Consider the following 15,379-nt stretch of genomic DNA (forward strand, 5'->3'; position numbering starts at 1 on the left):
AGTCTGTTGCCATGGAGACACCCAGGTACTTGTACTCCTCAACCATGTCCACCTCCTCTCCCAGAACTCTCAGCGGTTGTGGAGCCGTCGTCTTCCTCCTGAAGTCGACCACCATCTCTCTGGTCTTGGCCACGTTCAGGAGCAGGTGATTTCTTCCCGCCCGCTCCACAAAGTCCTCCACTACTGCCCTGTACTCATCCTCCCGTCCGTCCCTTATACACCCGACCACTGCAGAGTCATCAGAGAACTTCTGCAGATGGCAGGACTCTGAGTTGTGAGCCTTCTTCTGTGAATAAGGTAGGTAGGTAGGTAGGTATATACTTTATTAATCCCCGAGGGGAAATTTTTTCGCCACAGCAGCATACATACAGGAGCAATAATAGAAACAATAGAATAAAATAATAATAGAATAGAATAATATAATAGAAAAGCAATAAAATAAAAAAAAAAAAAAAATAAGGAGGAAACTGGAGCTTCACCCAGCCAAGGTAAGTCATTACAATATTACAAATGCACCATCACAATTTTTCCCTGTTCACTTTTGTTTATTGTGCAAATAAAGACAGGTAACAGACACTGTTTATTCTCTTTTAACCAGCCACCAGGAAACAAGAGGTGGATGAAGCCCTCGTCTCCATGATAGTGATGATGGACACACAGCCCTTCAGTATTGTGGATGATGTTGGATTCAGGGCATTTGTGTCCAAACTGGATCCTAATTATGTCCTCCCTACAAGGCAGGTATGTATGGGTGCATGCATGAAACAAATGAGTACTTTATTGTGTCTCACAGTTCAGCACTATATATTTTTTCCTTTAGGCTCTGAAGGCCATGGTGGAGGCCAAGTATGAGTCAGCTAAGGAGAAGGCTAAAGTGGAAAAGGTGGCTGCTGTTAGGGTTACTTCTGACATGTGGACATCCACAAAACCAAAAACTGTTGAGAAACTGTTATTTCTGAATAAAAATGAATAAAATGTCCCCTGTCCTGTACATCATTGTCCAAGTTACACAAGCATATTCAGTCCCCTCTTCCTAGTTCCACAAGCACTTCCACTGTCCTCTGCCTGCTTAAGCCCATGCCATGTTCCTAAAGTGACAGAAAAACATGATTACACAACCTGCCATATCATATGATACTATCACTTTGGGAAAATGTACGCACACAGAATACATTCAAAAAATATTTTATTATGCACATATGTGATAATTTATGTACAGAAATTATTTGGTCATACATTTTTGTAATTCATAGTCATTCCCAACAGCCATAACAGACACAAACATTCAATGCATCACATGTGGTTCAGATCCAGCTGCCTGTCATTATACACTTGGCCAGCAGGTGGTTCCGTGTTCACATGAAGCTCCGAGGAATGAACCTTTTCTGGAACCAGTTGGCGGAAGTGGTTCGATGCCTCATGAGGCTTCATCTCACCATCACTAGATATTACCTTCCGCTATATTTATATATATATATCTATATATATATATCCAGAATAATCTCCCAAATAGCTGAAATGTGTATTTTTATAGGGGGGAGGAGGGGGGGGGAGGAAACCAGGAAGCGGATGTTACTTGTTGACGATTCATCGCACCAGCATCCGGTCTGTGAGGCAAGCTAGCTCATCGAAAGGGGCAGCATGCGGCGAAATTAACCACTTTCCAACTTAAAGGACCGAAAACGACAAACCCGTTCAGGTCCGCTGTTAAACGATGGAGACGTGTCTTTTTTCGATTCGTCTTAAAATCCTTGTCGCCCCGTTGTCACCAGCCCGGCTAGTTAGCACAGCTGGCTAACTGGCTGATTAAACCCTGATAAGTGTTGATGCTGCTTGTTCTGACCAGCTGACGAAAAAAATACGGAAATAATGAACTCGCATCTCAAAAGGTTCACAGTTGACACACCAGAGTGAAAACAGGACCTGTTGAAGTTTGGTTTTATTCGCTGTTTGTTTATTTTAGTTTTGGAGTGAGTAAACTGTGAGGAGATTGTAAACACACAAATAAGAGAAAGGGACTCTTCAACTCGACGTTGCTTGATTTTCTTAACAAAGAGCCGTAAAGAAAGCTGTAATGCCTGCAAACTAGCGTTGTGTTTTCTTTTTTATACTCACACGGCTGGATTCATTTGACTTTAGCGGGTGAGGTGGAGTTGAACGCGATGACAGTCTTTTTGCATGTGACACGTCCCTGTTTGCATGGTCCCGGTGACGGCTTAAAGTAAACAGGTGTGACACTCCGACGTGGAGCAAATGTGCTCTGCTGCTACAATAAGATGTTCAGGCTACTTCAAGTAACGACATTACTGCCAAGTGTTTGATTTCAGTGTTAGCTTTGTGCGCACACGACTGTCTGTGACCATCATCCCTGTCTCGGTGAAACACACAATGGGACAAAATTGAGCAACAACCCAAGATGTTTCTTGATGCTGTTTGAAGCCATCGGTGATTTGCTGGTGACTCATAAACAAAGCCAAAATAGTGATTAAACATGACCTCAGGTAGAAATGAATGAGGTGGTGGAGGTTTACGTGGCTTGATTGAGTTTATTATTGTGAGCTGTTTGGTTGGAGCAGCGGTAATGACTAAATATTTATTCAGTGACTGTCTTGAGAGCTGAACTGTAGTTGTATGTGTATTGCTGTGATCTTGCCTACACACCACAATGCCGCCTGCACTGTTCTTATTATTGGTGTCGGGAGCGTTATGCAGCCTTGGACATTCAATGACACGGGAAGAGAAGCACAAGTTGAGGTGAGTGGAAGAAAAACACAGCGAACATAGTGTGAGATGTTACACATGCTGATTTGTGGACGTGCTGTGCTTTCACCAAAGGAACCAAGTGGTTGAGATGTTTGACCATGCATATCAGAATTATATGGTAAGTTCTCCTTCCTTGCTTTATCCCCTTTCAGACGTTTGTAGTTTGGGAAAGCCTTTGTGCCGCTTGCTTGGTATTTATGTGTTTCAGCAGAATTGAGCTGCTTATCCCTGCTCACATTATTTGTAAACCGCACATGACTTTGATAATGGTTAATTATGGAGACATAAATACAGTTTATTAATGTTTGGGGGTATGTTTTTGATTTTATTTTCATAACTCAGCAAAACACAGAAATGACCATGGCATGATTTTACGAATCAGCACGCCAGCTGGCTTTTTGCCACATGCTTTGTGCTTGGCTCCCTCATGTGATGTGGTTTTGAGATTTCTGGGGTTTAATCAGACTGATGCAGCCTATTATTGAACAGACAGGAATCGAGAGCAAGGTGTCAAATGTGTGTTTGTGTGTTTTTCAGGACCATGCATACCCAGCAGATGAGTTGATGCCTCTAACGTGTAGAGGAAGAGTACGCGGGCTTGAACCCAGTCGAGGAGACGTAGATGACGCACTCGGGAAGTGAGTTGCATCATGCCTTGTTTCACGAGTTTTGCTGTATTAATGGACAAATCATAATGTAGGTTATTTCTCACACCTGTCAGACGGCAGATTCCTAAATGACAATCATTTGTTTTGAACTATTTTTAATATTTGTTCTGTGTGGGGCACGGCAGCTTTCCCTATCACATTTCAAACATAGAGGTCATTTAAAAGTGCTTAACAGAGACAAAGAAAAGCCTTGAATCGACAAGCAATAAGAACTCAAATAAAATCAGGTTTAATCAAATAATATTAGATTTCAGCAACAGTAGAAAAGATATACAGTACTAGTGCAGTACTTAGTTATAAGTTGCTCCAAATGCAATAAAGCAAATAATAGTGCAGTAGTGAAATCAACAAATTAAAGGCACATGAGAGCATCCGTTTTTAATTTAGATTTTAAGTTACATTTGAGATCAGCAGAAAGTTGGTTCCATCTGTGCAGAATAGTATCTGAAAGCTGCTTCACACTGTTTAGATCAGTTGACTAGTTTCTAAAGATTTAAGAGTCCCACGGGGTTTATGTTCTTTGAGGAGGTCAGAGACCTATTTTGGTCCAAGATTATTTAGTAATTTATAAACCGGCAATAACACTTAAAAACGTATTATGTGAAAATTTTTAAATATTGATTTGCAACAGGGTTGTGCTCAGTCCTCTTGATTATTGTCAAAACTCTTACAGCATTCATCCTTCTGTCACTGCTGCTGTCACTGTCCAGTGAGGAGTGTGGTCCTCACAGACCTGCTGTGATTGGCTCCTTCTACCACCAAACTAACATGTTTCCTGTGCATGCAATCTACACACGACCCGCTTTCAAAAGTCACAGACGCAAAATAAACACCTGTAATCTGATCAGAGCAGTCAGACCTAAACAAATTTGCAAAAATCTATCGTCAGGGATTTTTGGCTAAAACTTCAGACTTGCTACATTTGATCAGATTCCAGTAAGAAGTGTCCATAAATCGGAGTCTGAACAGCCTTATCAGCCTCAACCCTGATAGAAATGAAGGCATTAATGCTCTTGTTTAAATCTTGTTTGTCTGAGGTGATAAGATGCTGATTTAGTTCCTGCCTTTGTGGTGGTGCTGGAAATTGGATCTGAATAATTTAAGACACTGAGATTTCTAATTTGGGGTTTCATCTCTATAGTGTGGAATCCATCTCGGTTTTAACTCTCATTCTTTCCTTCTCTTTCTTTATTGCTGATTCGGACTCATTAGTGTGGATATTAGTGTTAGGGTAACCAGCTGTTGTCTCTGTCTGTTAGGTTTTCACTGACCCTCATAGACACCCTGGATACTCTGGTGGTGAGTATCAGTTCTGCATTTTTCTCATTTGGTTGTCGTTAGTAATGGGTAATGATGAAATAGCATTAATGTTATCTACACGCTGTACGGGAAAATGATCTCATGTTATTTTGCATAACAATGACATTTAATACTGAATGTCAGTGTTGCTAGTTCAAAACTTTTAAACTGTGTATTTGAAGCTGATTGTTACAGTCATGCTCTGTTTCTTTCTGCCAGCTTTTAAATAAGACAACCGAGTTTGAGGTTGCGGTGAGGAGGGTGCTGACAGATGTGAGGCTGGACAATGACATTGTAGTGTCAGTCTTCGAAACCAACATTCGAGTCCTCGGGTGAGATTGGACCGGATTATTAGCATACAGACACTGTTCAAAACTAAATCGCTCAACCGCTGAAGTCCAAAAAGACAGAAGAAGTCAGTGGACTGTATCGTACTTAATTGTTTATACGTGGTTATCTTGTGTGTGTTCAGAGGTCTGCTGGGAGGACACTCCATGGCTGTGATGCTGAAGGAAGGAGGTCAGCACATGCAGTGGTACCAGGATGAGCTCCTGCACATGGCCAAAGACCTGGGACTCCGACTGCTGCCGGCCTTCAACACCAGCAGTGGCCTGCCTTATCCCAGGGTGAGACAGACACACACAGGCAGACATACTACTATAACTCAGCTTCCCACTGTAATACCAGAATTCTTCCATTTTAATAATTGAATGATAATGAATGGAAAAGGCTCTGTGTGCTACATGCCAATAGATGTAGTTTTGTTTAAAGGGTAAAATTGCATAAAAAGGTGTTGCCCTTATCTGCCTTATCTGTTGTAGCGGTTGTTTAATAAGAAGAATCAATGAAAACTGAGGTCATTTGTGATGCATATAATGAAGGTAGTCCAAATCTTTATGATGGAAAAAAAAATCAGAACCTGACCTCTTAAAATGAATCCTTTTTTAAAGAAAACCTATTTGAACTGGTGGGCTATACAAAAGACATTTTTGAGTTTATTTACATGCTTTCAGACTTCAACATGACAAACTGATATCTACATTTGCTCGGAACCTTCTCAAAGATTATGACTCCATATTTCTATTTTCTGCTTCACTGCTCCGCTCGCAGCTGTAACAGCTTTCAGGAGCAGACATTTTCGTGGCTGACTTGTTTCCGCGCATAATCTTCCATTAATCAAATGTGACTGTTATTCTTCCTCTTTGATTGGCAGGTGAACTTGAAATATGGTGTCAGGGGTCCTGAGACGAGAACAGGCACAGAGACAGACACCTGTACAGCGTGTGCGGGAACCATCATCCTGGAGTTTGCAGCCTTAAGCCGCTTCACTGGGGACCCTGTGTTTGAGGTACCACATTGTCATGACGTCATCAGATTCTCCTATGTCTACATTCACACTCAGTAAGCATTACAGATAAGAAGACAATATATTTCAATCACCCAGCAGATATAACACAGTCCCCAGTCAGCAGTTCATGTTTTGGACATCCGCTAATTATTCATTTGAAGATCTGTGGTGATACACAAACTGAATTTCTGTTAAGTGTTTGCATGCATTTTGTGATGTTTCCTATGTCGACATATTGAATTCATCGCCGTCAAAGAGCTGTCGAGTAGTTAGATAGCCCATAGACATTTAAACAGACAAGCATCAGCTCTGAACAGCCACACCCTACAAGTGACTCAGGTTTCTTTTGAGATCCGGTTGCAGATACTTGGATTTATGAAACCAGAATTTTGTGTGGGATTGTATTTCATATATTTAGTGAGATCCGATTCCATTTTGTCCTTGTTTTCCTTTTCCTTTCTCTACACTGCTTATTTCATCAATAGGTGATGGATTGGTGGTACTATACAATAATTCTCATGTCACGAATAACCAAGTTGATCACTAAGTTCCATTGGAATATTCAAGTGTTGTGGGCCCATAGATTATACAGATAATACAGTTTGTATCACTCATCTTAGTTGTCTCTCTACTTTACATCACTCCTGCAGAGACTGCACACATTTAGTGTAATTTATTTGACTGAGGTTCGATCACCTATCTCATGAATAAACAATATCTTGCCAATAACTTTTTAATTGTGGATGCAAAAATGAAAATTGCTGCTTGTCATCACCACTCTTGGTAAAATAATAAAGTTTAAAATAAGCTAGACCCTGAAGACGTCTTTTGGTTGCTGATCCACCTGACTTTCCATTCAAGTAGGTATTGGAAATTGTTTAAAAAAAACAACAAAGGTAGCTATTTTTTTCCTCACACCTTCCTTGATCATGGGACCGGTTCATTTCCTGGCAACAGCAAACTGCTGAACAAGCAAAGAGTCAATCACTGTAATCATTCAAACAGTCGAGAGCTACTGCAGATTGATTTTTACTTTTTTTTTTTAAATCAATAATGCACACTTCCTCTCTCTCTCTCTCTCACTCTCACTCACTCACTCACTCTCTCTCTCACTCACTCTCTCTCTCTCTCTCTCTCTCTCTCTCTCTCTCTCTCTCTCTCTCTCTCTCTCTCTCTCTCTCTCTCTCTCTCTCACTCACACACACACACACACACACACACACACACACACACACACACACACACACACACACACACACACACACACACACACACACACACACAGGCCCATGCCCGGAGAGCCCTGGACTTTCTGTGGGAGAAGAGACAGAGAAACAGCAATCTGGTGGGAACCACCATCAACATCCACTCTGGAGAGTGGGTCCGAAGAGGTGAGAGCGCAGAGGGAGTGAAAGATGAACAGGGCAGATGAATGGGAAAAGTCATTTGAAGTATAGGTGTACAGTTGTTCTGTTTGGGTATGGGAGGATTTTGGTTTTACAGGTTGTGGATGACTAAAAATTAATTGTCTTTAAATAATGTCTAATAAAGTGATTGATGATTTTGTGTTTCCAGACAGTGGAGTGGGAGCAGGAATTGACTCGTACTATGAATACCTGCTGAAGGCCTACATTCTCTTGGGAGATGACATGTTTCTGCAACGGTTCAATATTGTGAGAACACACGCACACACATTTGACTGTTGTTTACTTTGTGACAAATATACATTTGGAAAAACTAGGTTTGATGTCAAGTTTGCGGGGGGCTTATTTGTGTGTATCACCAAACACCATAATGTCTAAATTGTACTCCCTGATTGTTCTTATTACCTCAACAGTGTTTTAAGACAACTATATCTTCAATATATCCACTATGTATGTCCCATTTAGCACTACGCCTCTATTATGAAGTACATCAGCCAGCCTCCTCTGCTGCTGGATGTCCACATCCACAAACCTCTGCTTCCCGCTCGCACCTGGATGGACTCTCTGCTGGCCTTCTTCCCCGGACTGCAGGTCAGATACATAATATGAACCGAAGCATTTGCTGCCTTTATAGAGGCTTCTGTAATTTCAATAACTTTGTAAATATTGTACACGTTCCAGGTGTTGAAGGGAGATATCCGTCCTGCCATCGAGACTCATGAGATGTTGTACCAAGTGACCAAGAAACACAACTTCCTCCCAGAGGTAATCTGTTTTACAGTTTCCAACTTCAAATACTACAGCCGGGGCTTTAACTGCAGCACAAAAAGTGAATCTGTGTCATTTGACCATCGAATCAAATAACCCCATATGGCTTGTGTGGTCAACCAAAACTGTTTGGAAGCGAACAAGCTTGGATTTCATGCAGCACAGCTGCATTTTAGCTTCGTCTGTTCATTTTAATTACACCGCTCGTAGTCGGTGTGCTGACCCCTTTGTCCTTCTGCGTCTGTCCTCAGGCCTTCACTACTGATTTCAGGGTACACTGGGCCCAACATCCCCTGAGGCCTGAGTTTGCAGAGAGCACCTATTTCCTTTACAAGGTAATTTATCAAGTTGCTGACATAATGCAGACGTTCTCTCTTCAATGCCACAGTAGAGGTAAATGACCTATTATCATGCAGCAGTTAACAATGGATGGTGTTAACTTGATATTAGCTCTCAGGTTTTTGACATTTGATTAAAATCGAATGGTGCACCAGAATTCACTCCCAGTTTGTGAGAGACACTGTCTCCATTTCTGTGGTAATTAAGCCACCTCCAGCAAACACATCACCAATAATGTTCATAAGTATCTGGTCTTGTAAAAAGCTTTGAAGAAACGTGATATGCTGAATCGCTGAGATCGTTTCTCTTGGAATCTGTGTAATGGACTTCACTGGACTCCTTCTCCACAGTTGATGTGCTGCTGTGATCACAGTACTGTTCTCTCACTCTCCCAGGCCACAGGAGACCCTTACTACCTGGAGGCCGGCCGCACCATCCTGGACAACCTCAACCGCTTTGCCCGTGTTCCCTGCGGCTTTGCTGCAATGAAGGATGTACGCACTGGGAGCCACGAAGATCGGTCAGAACATTAAAAACTCAGTGCTTGTATGATTATTTGTGGGATGATAGTAGACTGACTGCCTGCTACTGGGAACACCATTTAGATGGGCTTTACATACCATGAGATAATGGTGTAAAAAGCATGATATGAAACACAGCAAGGACAAAGTATGTTACATAGTGGTAAGGGTTATATGTTTTTTTTTTTCTTACCATCACTGGATCTTTGTAACTGAGCTTGACCAGTCCGAAAGTCATGAGGCCAATATTGATCCTGATTATTAAAATAAATATACTGGATATCAGATGATACTTTTTTGCAGGAAACCCTCAGATATGGTTAATTTAAAGCGTTATAACAAAGCAATATATTGAAACAATGAAATTTATTTGTAAAGATGACATTAAACAGTATACTTTTTTTTTTTTAAGGAGAACAGTGTTTGATGAATTTATTATTCAGAATTAATGAATAAGAGAAAGAAATTCAGGCTGTAATGGTGAAAACATTACATTGATGATACTAGTTTTGTTTGTAATGGGAATAATCTGTGTTTGTTTGAGTAATTCAATTTGTCAGTCCGCTGTTCCTTATTTTACACGACTTTTCTTTCTCTCAGGATGGACTCGTTCTTCCTTGCTGAGATGTTTAAATACTTGTTCCTGCTGTTTGCGGAAGCGGAGAACCTCCCGTTTGATGTGGAGGACTACATCTTCACCACTGAGGCGCACCTGCTGCCCCTGTCGCTCTCCACAGCCCCTCACTCCTCGTCCATTCCCTCTAACAGAACGGTAATTAATATGATTCCATTAATCAACATTTGACAAAGTAATGAAAGCATTTACACTTTGGACTCATGCAAAACTGTCATATGTTCCTGATACTTCAGTCAGAAGAGGAGCTAGACGACTCTAACTTTGACTGGACGTGTCCGAACGCTCGCCTCCTGTTTCCTGACCCCGCCTTTCCTCGCAACCTGAGAGAACCGATCCGTAGTGCTGTTGACAAGAGCTGCCCGCGTCCTGCCCCTTACAGGTATGCATACATACAGATCAAACCAGCTCATATTGTCTGCACCTATTGTCTATTTTCAGCAGCTTTCTTCCATCTTTGTAACTGATTCCTCCCCCACCTCCTTTCAGGGAACCTGGTATGGGCCGTCCTCCCCTGAGGGCTCAAGACTTCATGGCAAACAACCCTGAACATCTGGAGCTGCTGAGGAGGATGGGAGTCAGCCTCATCCACCTGAAAGATGGCAGGGTGCAGCTGGTGCAGCATGCGACACAGGTAAACAATTTATCAGTTTTAAAGTTATCATAAAAAACACAAAATCCATGACCGGATGAACTGAGTTTCTTGACTGTGTGCTACATCTCAGCTGTTTCTTGTTGGAATAATAATGTAACCTGTGATACAATATATTACAGTTCGAGCACATGCTGTCATGATAAAACATGATCACATCTATAATATCTGTAGAGCTAATGAGGAAAAACTACCTTTTAAAAGGTGAAGTTATTTTTCATCATGCGTGCATCATGGTGTCTTCAGATTCCAGCGTCTGCATCTGTACTATGTAAGACAAGGAAGAGAACATACTTGGACTCAGGTGCCAAATTTTGTTTTGCCACATATATTTGTGTCCAAACTCGATGTTCTTTCTGGTTTCTTTCCACCTTTTTTAAAACTGCTCTCTCCCGTCCTCTCCTCTCCCACTCTGTCACACCTACACGTAGGCGATGAGCGCAGTAGCAGCAGAGGATGGCGTGCGCTTCATGCAGGAGATGATGGAGCTGTCCAGCCAGCAGCAGAAAGAGCAGCTGCCTCCCAGAGCCATTCAGATCGTCTCACATCCGTTCTTTGGCAGGGTGGTGCTGACCGCCGGCCCAGCGCAGTTTGGCACAGACCTGTCCAAAAGTTCCACAGGGGTGAGTGGGTTTTGTAGCTGTGCCAAGCTTCCTGGTTACAAGTGCACATCTAGCTGTTTGTTTTTCCAAGGAGAGACACACTCTTCCCCCTTTATTTTTGAGAGGGAAACTTCCTCTCCAGGAATAGATAGATAGATAGATAGATAGATAGATAGATAGATAGATAGATAGATAGATAGATAGATAGATAGATAGATAGATAGATAGATAGATAGATAGATAGATAGATAGATAGATAGATAGATAGATAGATAGATAGATAGATAGATAGATAGATAGATAGATAGAAGACAGACAGACAGATACTTTATTAATCCCACAAGGGGAAATTATTTCGATGTAGCAACATTATAGGTACAGGAAAGCAATAAAACAACAGTAAAATATTAAATATAAAAATGCACAGTAGAAACAATAAATAAAATAGAATAATTAAATTAAACCTAACTAAACAATAGTGCAAAGATTTAAACAAACAAGAAAACAGACAACCGACGGTGTTATTGTTGTGTGATGGATTTTGAATATGTCCTGGAGGACAGATGGAAAGTATGTCTGTGGGATCAGACCGCAGTTCTGTACAACAGAAAAATGATGAATTCTTTGCAACAATTCTGCTTTTTTTTTTTTGTCCTGCAGGTACGAGGCTTTGTCACTGTGGCTGAACCCTACAATGGCTGTACTGAGATCACCAACGCTGAGTACGTCCAGGGCCACATCGCTCTGCTCCAGAGGGGTCAGTGTATGTTTGCAGAGAAGGCCCGACACATCCAAAAAGCTGGCGCCATCGGAGGCATCGTCATCGGTGAGTGCGCGCAGCAAATGACAGAAGACGGAATATGACTACTCTGTGACTAGATTAGTGCTTGATAACTGGATTATCTTGAAGACAGTCAGTCCAACAGGGTGCTGATCACCGGATAATAAAAGATTAACACTAACTTGAGCTATAGTAATAATGTTAAGTCTGTCACTCCTCTCTTTTCCTTCCAGATGATAACGAGGGCAGCAGCAGCGACACAGCTCCCCTGTTTCAGATGGCCGGGGACGGCCGCAGCACGGATGACATCACCATGCCTGTCCTCTTCTTGTTCCACAAGGAGGGCAACATCCTGTTGGAGGCGTTGAAGGAGTACAGAGAGGTGGAGGTGCTTCTGAGCGACAAAGCCAGAGACAGAGGTGTGATAATTTTTCCCTCGTATGCGCCATTCCCGATGGTTGCAGCACTTCTCTTCATTCCACTTATAAGATTGATCACATCGTTGTACATATATCTGTCTACTGACTGAGCCTCATTATATGCTTGGTTTCATAAAATAAAGATGAGGTGTAGGGATTCAGGTGCAAATTGAAGTATCAGAGCTTGTGAGTCATTCCAAAGCTACCCACCGGCTGTGGTTATAATGGGGTGTGATGGAGGTTTACACCCTTATCATTATTGCATCCACATTCTTTTCCTCTTTTTTCCTCATTTGCCAAATCCTCCTATTCCCTGTAACGGTACCTTTTTCTCCTCTTTCTTGGTTTCTCTGCTGTGTTTTCACAACCCTCACCCCTTTGGATGAACAGAAGCCATATTCAAAGGTAAAACTCTTCCTGGAAGCCTGATTGAGGGCAGTAAGTATGCTCTTCTTTTCCTTCTTCCTTTGTCTGTTACCCACACTGTTCCCTGGCCTTAATATCTTCTTCTTTTTTTTTCCTCCTTATGGTAATGCTCGTATCTCACCATCCCTCTCTCGCACGGGGCCTTCTAACCACAGGATTCTGTTGGAGTCTGATAGAAAAGCTTAGTGCAAGACCTTAAGACATGACAGCTCCTCTTACCTTCTGTCACTGGGACAAACCAATAGTTATGCAGGAAGGCAGGACAGTGTGGTAGGGTTATAACCCAGGCATGTAACAGTGTATTTACTGTAAATATGAGAAAATCTTCATACCTAATGTTAAGATGCCTGAATGGAGATGATCATGAACAGTAACTTGGTAATCATGACACCATAATGACCAGATAGCCTGTGCCCGTCTGTGCCTGAATTATGCAAGCCTTAAAGTTGAAGGCTGCTGTTGTCATTGCAGCAGTCCTGGGTGTATTCCCTTGGCTGTATAATAACAAGATGAGGTTAAAGCCTAGTATATGGTTGGACTGTGTATGAAACACTAAAGCGCTTTTAATTTAAAATGATGACTTTTATTTTGAAATGGATACAGGAAGTCATTGCAGACGGCCAACAAATGGTGTAATTACTGTCAGTCAGTGAGAGACATTTATATTGCAGACCAGCCAAAAAGCACAGTCTTGTCTCTTAACACGTTTTACAATCTGCAGTTAAAGAGGCGTTGACATTTTTAGAAACGATAAGGCATCACTTTCCTTCTAACCAGAGCTGTGCAACATTCACAGTACAACTCTTTGCCAGACTTTTTTTTTTCTCATTTGAGTCTGAGTTTGGTTTTGCAGCTATGTGAGAAAGGCTTTATCCTGTTGGAAACATGACTCACAATCAGCATCATGCCGTTACAGTTGACAGCCTCTCGACAAAAACGGGTCTATTTTTGACCAAGAATGGCTACCAGGAGGCTCGTATGTATTACTGACGGAGGAGGAGGAGGAAAAGTGTTTGTGTGTCTGTCTTGTACATCATTTTGCGCAAAACTATTCAGTCTCACACGCTCCTGTTTCCTTTTCAGGTGTGAATGTGCAAGAAGCGGAGGAGGACTGCTTAACTGAGGCAACAACTCCCACTTCATTTGAACCTGTCGGCCAATCGCAAATGAGCACGGTGGAGCCAGATGAATCTGCTGCTGAGGAAGTTACTCCTTCACAGGAGGAAGTCAGTCCTGTGGATGAAGACGCCAGTCCTGCAGAGGAGGTTAGTCCACCCGTAGAGGAAGTCAGTCCTGCAGAGGCAGAGGCGGACTCGGCTCAGCCTGAAGACGAGATGGACTCGGAGAAGAGAGAGGTGCCTAAAGACAACACAGACTCCAGCAGCCAGTCAGTGGACGAACTGCTGGCTGATTGGCGGGAAGACTTGGAGGCATTCCAGCAGATGGAGAAAGATGAGCTCTGACAGTCGTCGGGCTCATCGTGCCCTGTGACTGCGGTCTGATGCCGCCAAGGGGAGAGACCTGGAGGTGGGGCATCGTCACATGTCGCCAGCCTCAGCCTGATGAACTCGCAGGAAGCCGGGGAGATGTCTTTCATGACGGTTTCCTGTCTTCTGAATGGTATCACGTACCAAGGCAGCCCACATACTGTCTCTCTGGACCAGAAGGAAGTCCTTTTTAGGTCGACGGTGGATGAGAGCCCAGGGTTCTTACCTCACTTTCTCGTACAGCTTCTGTTTATGTGTCATAACAAACCCTAATGATCAACATGGACCAGACTGTATAACCGCGTCTCGCTCTCCAGTCCAAATTACTTCTCACTCTGTCTATGCATTTCTGACTACTTTTGCTCAATCGAATGCTAGTCCAACATCGACTTTCTAACTAATGAACCCATCGACCAATTCATTTTATTCACATGTGACGATTATTTGTGATGATAGATTTACTGCTTTCATGGTCTTGGGCTTAATCTTATGTAAGCATTGATGAGAATTAAGAACTTTGTTAATGGGGAAGATTGGTGATGAATAAGCTGCAGAATCTTTTTATGGCTTTATGGCAGACAAACTCAACACCAAACTTAATCTCTCTGGAGGATATCTGTCATTGTAAATATGTATTTGTCGAAATATATTGACCGAAATAATATAGTGCTGTTCGCTCAGGTTCTGGGTCACCCCACAAACAACAGCCTCTGGACCACATTGGGTGGAGCAGACACACCCTCAGCAGCGTGACGGGATGGATCGCGCACTCATAGGCCGCCTCCAGAGGGCGCTGTATGATCTGTCTGTCATGATCGAGCTGCTGACTGACTTGAAGGAGCAGAAATAAGCCAATAAGATGACAGGATGAAATCAAATAAAAATTGAGGGAAATCCTGAAGGCTGCCTTCATTCTTTGAGTGTTTGTTCTTTGAACACTGATTGTTTGATTTCTGTTGCGATCAAAAAATGAATGTTAAATGGAAGGAGATTTACTCATAGGATGATGTGGTTGGATCCATCACATCACATCACATCACATCACATCACATCACATCACATCACATCACATCACATCACACCACACCACCCAACCAACACAACACATCTCCTGCTCTACTGTAGATTTTAAGTGTTACACCATTTTGTGTGGATGAAAAAGTTGCTCTGACATTATTCAGCACGTCATGTCTATGACGTTTTTGAGAAAGGTAAACACAGGTTGACTTCACAATAGAGTGGGTCATT

General features: G+C 42.3%; 1 protein-coding gene across 3 annotated transcripts; it reads left to right on the forward strand.

Moving 5' to 3' along the window:
- Positions 1-1,575: 1,575 nt before the first annotated feature.
- On the forward strand, positions 1,576-15,039 carry edem3 (ER degradation enhancer, mannosidase alpha-like 3). Of its 3 annotated transcripts, none has more exons than XM_069694984.1 (21): positions 1,576-2,754; positions 2,836-2,881; positions 3,301-3,401; positions 4,691-4,730; positions 4,950-5,062; positions 5,203-5,356; positions 5,944-6,078; positions 7,364-7,469; positions 7,654-7,751; positions 7,968-8,093; positions 8,184-8,267; positions 8,522-8,605; positions 9,005-9,129; positions 9,731-9,902; positions 10,001-10,146; positions 10,254-10,398; positions 10,848-11,039; positions 11,679-11,844; positions 12,033-12,218; positions 12,609-12,656; positions 13,728-15,039. In XM_069694984.1, exons 1-21 carry the CDS (start codon positions 2,666-2,668, stop codon positions 14,105-14,107), a joined length of 2,736 nt encoding a protein of 911 aa, XP_069551085.1. In that variant the 5' UTR covers positions 1,576-2,665; the 3' UTR covers positions 14,108-15,039. The 3 variants fall into 3 exon arrangements, with proteins under 3 accessions (XP_069551085.1, XP_069551086.1, XP_069551087.1); XM_069694985.1 differs by having other exon boundaries at positions 12,609-12,623; XM_069694986.1 differs by lacking the exon at positions 12,609-12,656.
- The last annotated feature ends 340 nt before the right edge of the window (positions 15,040-15,379 follow it).

Source organism: Brachyistius frenatus, unplaced genomic scaffold, assembly GCF_029030835.1.
Source record: "Brachyistius frenatus isolate BFR_SWC_R1_liver_20210118 unplaced genomic scaffold, ASM2903083v1 Contig_18, whole genome shotgun sequence".
NCBI lineage: Eukaryota > Metazoa > Chordata > Actinopteri > Embiotocidae > Brachyistius > Brachyistius frenatus.